The 8,396-nt window shown below is 47.9% G+C and overlaps 1 protein-coding gene across 1 annotated transcript; it reads right to left on the reverse strand.

The window, feature by feature from the left end:
* Positions 1-3,258: 3,258 nt before the first annotated feature.
* Positions 3,259-7,441, reverse strand: LOC310941143 (protein phosphatase 1 regulatory subunit 29-like; the record flags this gene model as incomplete). The annotated part of the gene is made up of 4 exons (XM_083906257.1): positions 3,259-4,855; positions 5,228-6,216; positions 6,315-6,464; positions 7,232-7,441. The coding sequence occupies 4 exons, from the start codon at positions 7,439-7,441 to the stop codon at positions 3,259-3,261; spliced, it is 2,946 nt and encodes a 981-aa protein (XP_083762383.1).
* Positions 7,442-8,396: the final 955 nt, after the last annotated feature.

Here is an 8,396-nt window from a genome sequence, read left to right on the forward strand (position 1 = left end):
GTTTCCAAAACAGAACGGGAGATTAAAAGCTTTAGCTGTCAAACTGGAAAATGAAGTCGTGCCGCGGACTACGGTAAGTTCGCTGTAAAGGAGGAGCAAGCCTTGGCCGGCGATTTAAGTGCCTCAAAGCTAATGGACCGAGCGAAAAGTTTGGAGAAGAAGCCAATTACAGCATGTAGATCTAAATATAAGTATGGAATTAGCAAATTACGGCGCACACACACTGTGCTTATTAATAGCTGAGCTAATGTTTTTCTTTACATCTCCAGATAAAGGCCTTGAGGGTATGTTCAGGTACCGTCAGCTCGATCCCCCCCCCATTCGTCCAAATGAAGCCATTATTTTTTTAAAAGCTTCTCCCCTTGCATAGCCTGTGGTACTATTCAAAAACTAATTAACTGGTAATTTCTTGAAGCTGCACAGTAGAATTTGAACAAAGGGCCGAAACAGGAAAGCGGGTGCTTTATAATAACGGAGAGGCCGTCCGAAAGAGTGGCCCCGAGGGGATTCAGCTCTGTGTTTTTTTTTATTTTGGTCTCACCTGCACGAATTAAGTTCTATTGATCTGATCGCAGAATAATGACGTGCCTTTAACATTCCCATTGTGAGCGCTCGTGGGGGTTATTGGATCGGCTGCCACAGGTGACATAGGGGAGGTCAGAGGGAAAGCCATTACTCAATATGAAACACAATCGGAACGTTAACGGCACGAAAAAAAAGTCGTTCGGGAGAATAAAAACCGACAGCTTTTCATTACGGCTTCATTAAATGGTCGGTTCGGAAGGTTTTTTGAGGTTCTAATGAAACGCGGCGTGCTATTTAAAGCGAGGGCTAGGCGACACATTGTTGGCGGTATGGATCAATAATTCCATAATGACATTTTGGAATTGGCTAGGCTCAAACTTAGGGGTATTTTAGCCCATGACGACCAATCAAAGGGTGTGAAGAAAATGGATCTGCAGAGCAACCAACCAATGGGAATTTGTAAGAGAATAAGTAATATCGCCTCAGGTCAATGAAGCATGTGCATCTGTGCCTCTTTGGATATTAACATAATTGTATTTGGCGGAAAATTGAATGGACTGCATAACTTCTAGTCCTGGTAGACGGGGGTCCTTCCTAACAAACCGGACTCAAAACAGGAAGGATAACACCCAGAGGGGGTTTGTTAGATCACAGACCAGCTCACCTTGGCCTGCCTATAACCTGCAGAGTCATGGTGAAGCATAAATCTGGCCACAGTTTTAGGTTCAACACAAAACGGGGATGGGAGGGCGGCATCTAATGAGGGAGGCAGGGATACACCGAGAGAGAGAAAAATAGGCATTGGAAGGCACCCGTCATTAATTTCAATCAGTCTCCCAGTTTGGCAGAGTTAATAACATCGGCACACTCTCCTGACCTGAGATGATAATACAACATCAACCTCCAGAAATTACTCATTAATATACCCCCATTAAGTTAGACAGAGGTTGTGCTTATGGGGGAGGGGAGGGGGGGAGAAAGAAACTGAAGGGAATTAATTAATTACATGCTTTTAAAAAAATAATAATTTATACCATGTCAATTGAGACGTATCACAGAAGAGGAGGAGGAGGAAGGGTCAGGGTGACAGTGGCAGAGATAGGGTATAAAGAGTGGGCATAAAAGGAAATAATTAATATGCATGGATGATGATGATTCAGAGCGAAATTTGTAAAGATTTGTACATTAAAATGATCAGCGTGTATGATTTCCGTAGCGCGAGGCCTTCGTTTTCAACACACAAAACAAAGTATTCAAGCCCAACAGACAGAATCTAAGTAGGTCACTTACTTACTTTGCTTGTCAGAACTACCTTGTCCCCTTGCGAAACAGAACAGAACAGCATCTATGTATGATGAGTGTGATTGGGAACTTGTTGAATCCAACCTCCCCCGGGGCACTTTGGTCCGTGGCAAGCTCCCACCCAGGTCTGTACAAGGTCATATATGTATGCACTAAGTGGAGAGTCATGCAGACTGAGGCAGGGCACGCGTCCCCTAAGGCCTTCCCCTTCCTCTCGTACCATCCGTTTGAATCGTTCGTGTTGTGCAGGTAGGATTTGACATTGTTTTGTTTTGATTCCGTCTCGCCTTGAGCTGATCCGTATCTACTTTCTCAACACAGGGCGTGTTCAGCTGCCCGTAAAAACTCTCTATTCCGCTATGATTACTGTGGTTCTTTAATATCTGAGCCACCTCCTCGTCTTTTGCTAACCCTACATAACCCCAGCCTAAAGTAATTTCTGCATGACTATCTGCGCTATTGAAATGTAAATGTGCTACAAGGTAGCTTCCCCTTATCAAAATAAATTGGCTCTAACTGTAAATCGGGAACGGGCGAGCAGACAAATAATGCCTGCAGGGCTTTCGGGGTGTGTGTACTTGATGCTATCAAGCTAGGCAGACATGAGACGTGAAACTAGCTAACTGGCTTGTTAGCTATCCGCTACGCTGCCACAGTAGGAGACAGAAAATGATTGAATACTCTCCAACATGCCCACACAAAAGTGAACATATTGAGTTAGGTGTTTCAAATCGATAAACATGCTCAACACAAAGCATTCCTGACCTATCCTTATACTGGCTAATTGCTATGAAGACCAATTAGCATGCCAAGTATCACTTGCATGTCTTTCCCAAAGTCTGAGAACACAAATTCAAAAATAAGTGCATCTAATTCCTCATCCTGCGTTCCTCGTTATCTTTGCTAAATGACGCTTCTATACGAGGGCCAGGTGTTGGCGGTTCCGTGTGAATGGCAGTTTGATGGGATTAGGGAAGAGAAGGATGGTGTTTAAGTCCTGAATGGGGGGCTGCCTCGAGTGAGATAGCTGAGCTACAGTGTGCCAGTAATGAGGTAGTAGACACTTGCTTATCACCACCTTTTTGCTTTGCTCACAGAGTGTATGAAGTGGGGTCTGTGGAAGCCTGTGAGGACCAAAGTGCCCAGTGTGAGGCAGTCTGGTGAATAGTCATCGTTCAGTTTTGTGCTGAAAGCAGCCGGTCCTCGTAAAATGTTCATCAATTATTACAGAATCAATTCCAAAAGAAAAGAAGGAAACCCACGGAGAAACCGTCTTTAACTCTGGATCCAGCAGATCCACATGAGCCATGTCACCGGATACCACAGAGGAAATATAATTTTTCTGTCTTGCTACATTAATATCTATTCCCTTTTTTTGTCTGCTGTTGGCATCCATCTTCGCAATCTGGCATCCATTTGAATTTCTCCAGCTCACAGCTTCTGCTGCGCAGAAACCCCCTTCCAGTAGTCCAAAATATCGTGAAGGTCCTCGTCCTTGGCAAACTGCACCTTCTTGCGCAGAGCGTGACCTGCAGCTATATAGGAGGCCTCCTCTCTGGGGCTTTTCTTGTACGGTCGGAATCGCTCCCAGATCCGCAGTGTGCTCTCGGATGAATACTCTGGACTGGAGGAGTATCCGGAGTTGTAGTTGTGGTGGCGAGAAGGTGAGAGCTGGGAGTAAGCGGCCGTGGCATCCCTCTTAGTGCGCCCCAGCGGCTTGAGAAATGAGGCCTTTTGAGTGGGCGAGGGCGATTCGTTGCCATCCTCGTAGTAGAGCGCGGGAAAGGAGTGGCGGTGCTCAGAGCTATGGTAGTCCGGATGAACCTCCAAATGGTGCTGCTGCTGCTGCTGCTGCTGCTGCTGTCCAGGACCGACCACTCCACCTCCGCTCCCGTTATTACAACCCATCCCGCTCCCGTTCACACTCACGCCACCGCCGTTTATGTTCCCCATCCCGTTCCCATTGCAACCCCCTCCTCCTCCACCACCACAACCGACAGGGCTCTCCTTTTCGGTCGGGTACTTGGGAGGATCGCCGCGTTGATCGGGAATATCCACACTGAACACTCGGGCGCTCTTGACGGATCCCACAGAAGGAGCGCCACAACGGTTCTTCACCACAGCAGTGTCTGCGCTCAGCTGCCTCTGAAGGGGCCGCACGGCGTTCGCCGGAGGTGGATCGCGGTACGGCGGTGAGAGGAACCCCCCTCCACTGATGCCAGGCCGCTCAGACAGGGGCATGACCAGGGGCACTGGGGCCATAGAGGGCGGATGCGGTTGCTGATGCAGCTTAGGGTGCAAATGTTGCTGCAGGTGCTGCTGAGGATGAGGCTGAGGATGCGGATGAAGCTGAATGTGCGACTGAGGATGCGGCAGGGGTTGAGATTTGGGATGCACCTTTGGGGACGAGGCCATGATCTGATCTCCGGGGTGTCCCGGAGAGAGGGGCAGGAGGTTGCGGGGCAGCGACGCGATAGAAGCCGGAGGCTGCGAGGAGGATTGAGAGCTGGCGTTTTCAGCCGCGGTCACGGCGTTGGCCGAAGCGTCCAGCTTGAGTGCGTCGATGCAGTTGTTGATGATCTGGTTGACCTTGTCCACCTCCTTGGCGATCGTGGAGATCTCGGATGCTGAGCCGCGGCCGTCGTCGTCATCAGAATCCTCCCCAGCCTCTGTCCCATTCTCAGCCCCTCCTTGCAAGTCCACGACGACTTCTCCCCCGACCCCCCCAGCTGGCATTCCTCCCTCCCTCCCTTCCCCTGCCACTCCTGCCGTCCTCACATCCATGTAGTTGACCTTGCCGACTTTTGCCTCGTTGAAGGCGCTGGCCATTTTCTCCACCTGTGGCAACGAGGAGAGGCGAGAGGAACTGGTGTTGGTCGAGCCGTGGAGCATGCCCGTGCTGGAGGAGGCAGATTGGGGGAGCTTTCCCCCTGCCCCCCCTGAATGATGGTGCTGGTGAGCCTGCTCCTGGAGACGCTGCATGGCACCTGGGTCATTAGTCACCGCCGCCGCTGCCTCCGGACCATACCTAAAGAACGAGAGAATCACTTTGGAATAATCCATACATTTATTTTAATTATCTCACATTATGTTGTGTATGTTAATTTGTAAAGGCAGTTGTAACTTTGACAGAATACTGTTTTTTGTAACGCCTTGGGATGATAAAATCCTCGCTGTTTTAATTAAAGGTCAAATAAATTATGAAAAATTAGTATGGTGAGAAAACTGTGTAAACATGAGGCTATTCAAGGATTCAAAGCAAATTAATTTGTTAAGTAAAAACAACTAAGCAATTAACAGACATTGCAGTTATTCTGAATATAACAAATCAATTGTACATCAATACCAAAGACACATAGCTGTTTATGTTTCAAGAAAAAGTGACACAAAAGCCCAGTACCTCATCTCCAAAATTGTTTTCTTCACACTTATAGCCTTCTCCTTTTCTTCCTGTATGCGTCGCCGTCTCAGACAGTAGTAAACAAATCCAAGCACAATGACCATGCCGAACAGACACCCCAGGATGGTCATGATGTAGTGCGTGGTCGTGGACGGATTGGTCCGCAGGTCCTCCGGTCCCATCGCTCGCGTGGTGAAGGACACGCAGGTGTGGTTGTAGCGCTGAGATTTGCTCATAGACGCCACGCAGAAAGTGTAGTTGGTGTGCGGCTTGAGGTTTTCCACGGTGATCAGCTCCTGCCTGTTTTTCAGGGGCCGGATGTCGGCAACAAACGTGTGGTTGTACTGCGAGAGCGCGTACATCTTGCTGTACGGCTTCGGGATGTTGACTTGTAGCGAAGCCGAGTAGAGCGAGACAGTTTGAACCTTCATCGAGATCTGATGGTTGTACGTCGGATCGGCGGTGGACGATAACGTTGGCTGGTGGTAAAGACCTTGGTCTGGGTTGTCCAAACCCATCCCCGAACCGTCTTGCTCTGGTAGCTGTGCGTTCATCCCTGTGCCGCCATCTTGACACTTGGACACAAGCTTATAGAGGGCACTCCTTCCCTGTCCGGGAACCGGGCTCAGCAGAGGATATCCGTTCATTTCCGGAGGGGTTTCGCACTGGAGACGGTCGTAGGTGTGCGTGACGTTGTTGAACGCCTCCAGCCAAGAGAGGAAGCTGTAGAGGTCGCAGCCGCAGTGGAAGGGGTTCCCTGCCAGTTCGCACACCATGAGCCTGTTGAGGAGAGTGAAGGTGGACGGTTCGAGCCGCGCCAACTTATTGGACGACAAGTCCAGGCTGCTGAGGCTGGGGCACTCCCAGAAGGCGTTGGTGGCAATGACCTCGATGAGGTTGTGTTGCAAGAAGAGACACTGCATTCGGCCCAGGCCTCTCAACATGCCCTCCGTCAGGTTGGTTAGCTTGTTGTAGCCAAGCTGGAGAACCTGAAACAAGACACAAGATCTATGATCTATCTATCTATCTTTAAAAAGAAAATTACAAAATACAAATCATACACAATGTTTTTTCCTTGGCTTCAAACCTGCAGGTTGGCCTGTCCGGCGAAGGCCCCGTCCTCGATGTAGCTGATCTCGTTCTTGGTTAGATTGAGGTCAGTAAGGTTCGTGAAGCGATACATGGAGGTAAAGAGCACAGCCTTGAGTTTGTTCTCATTCAGCCGCAGGTCGTGAACCTGAGAGGGGACAGGAGAGCAAATGACTTTCCGGCGATGCATCGCATCCGCTGGCAGCCGCAAGAGCAGGAAACCTTTGCTTTATGCCAAAAATAGCCGCCATCAGCATATCGCGCACTCCAAACGCGGCGGTTTGACATCTCATTTCTTTACGCAGTTAATACTTCTGGACAAAATTAGTTTTGAGTTGATCAAAGCCTGAGTGGAATGGAGTTGTATGTTTACTTTTTTTTTTTTTTTTTTTTTCAATTTAAAGTAATTTATGCTGCAAATTAAATACAAACTTCAAATAGAAAACAATTTGATGAAGAAAAAACAAGCTTTTTTGAGAATGTTGGCGATATGATGAATTCCACACGGACTCATTTAGGAACTTAAGCGAGGTTTTTCTTCTTTCCTATAAATGCTACACACCTTTTACAGTAATTAGAACTGCCTCAAGATAGCCAGCAATCAGTTTATTAATAACAACTTAACTGCATAGCAATTACGCCACAAGTGCGCCTGCTGTCAGCCTCATTAGTCGTACGAATGCGACCTTGTAACTATATTGGTTTACATGAACGTTCCCTTCATGGTTTTATTGTCTAGAAAGTTGAAAAGTAGATATATTATCGTCACTGTCATACTGTAATTTCACAATAAACCATATGGAGCGCGCGCTGACTGAACCGCATTGTATTCTTTTGGCGGGGGTCCGTGCCGTGATTAATGGCACGCGGAACCTTATCTGACGGTGGTTTGCGTAGACGGGTGCTCATACTGACCGTGCTGTTAATGTGCTGCGGGATGGTCTCGTACGGCGGCTGGTTCTGACTGCAGATAGCCAGCCAAACGTAGCCCTTATCCCCCTCTATTAGCCAGCAGTCGCCTTTCGCCTCGCCGGGCAGGTGGAGGAGCAACAGCACGGGGAGCATCCGGGAGAGGAAGTAGTAGACGGCGGGCGGGGGGGACGACAAGCGGAGTCTTCTGGCCATGGTGAAAGATGAGGAGTGTTTGCAAGTTGAGAGGGAGTGGAGGGAAAGAAGGCGGCAGCAAGCGGGGGGGGGGGGGGGGGGGGACGGGGTTGTTGAAGTCAGGACGTGCTGCAGGGTCAGGTGCGAGTAGACTAAATGTGCGCCGAGGCGGAAGGTTAAAAAGCGGGCGGATGTATTCAAGGCGATTAGAGCTGAGCTTGCAGCATGTTGGCAAATCCTGTCCCCATCTTAGGTGTTCCACATGGACGGGTTTTGGACACTGTCAACCCCGGCTGTCACTCATGGCCTCGGACAAACGGTCGTCAGTCTTGACAGCGCAGATGTGGAAGTGCCGCTCTCAAAGACAGGACCTATATATACATATATATATATAAACACAAACAAAGAGAGAAAGAGAGGGAATTAGCGTTAATGCTGGCTGATTAAGAAATAGCATAACATTGTGTTTCATATCCCCAGATGATGGTTTTAAATACCTAAAAGCACTTCATCATCATAATAATAATAATAAAAATTAAAAACAAAAAAGGAATACATGAATCTAGTATCCCTCTTAGGTAATGCACCATATTAATAAATCCATTTACTGACACTGTGATTTAATTAAGTCTTAATAAAGCCCACAGAAACACTTTGTGACTTTGCTTTTCAGAGCATTTCCAGCGTTTCATGTTCCTGTAATTACGAACACGAAAATCACAGCCTCACATTGGCATATGATGCACCAATAAAAATTAAGAAAAACACCAACAGTAGGAGAAAGCGAGAGAGAGAGACTTTTCTTTTGTGTTTTTGTCAGCATTTACAAGCTCTATTGTTTCAACTTTGAGGTCCACAATAAAAATGACACAGCTGTATTTGTATAGAGGTGAAAACAGGTTTGCTAAGTGGGGGGAAAAAAAAAACCAGAGGAGAGCCGTTGTAATTTGCATGTTTTAACAGGATAGTCGCTGAC

Source organism: Microchirus variegatus (assembly GCF_963457635.1).
Source record: "Microchirus variegatus genome assembly, chromosome: 19".
In the NCBI taxonomy this organism is placed as follows: domain Eukaryota; kingdom Metazoa; phylum Chordata; class Actinopteri; order Pleuronectiformes; family Soleidae; genus Microchirus; species Microchirus variegatus.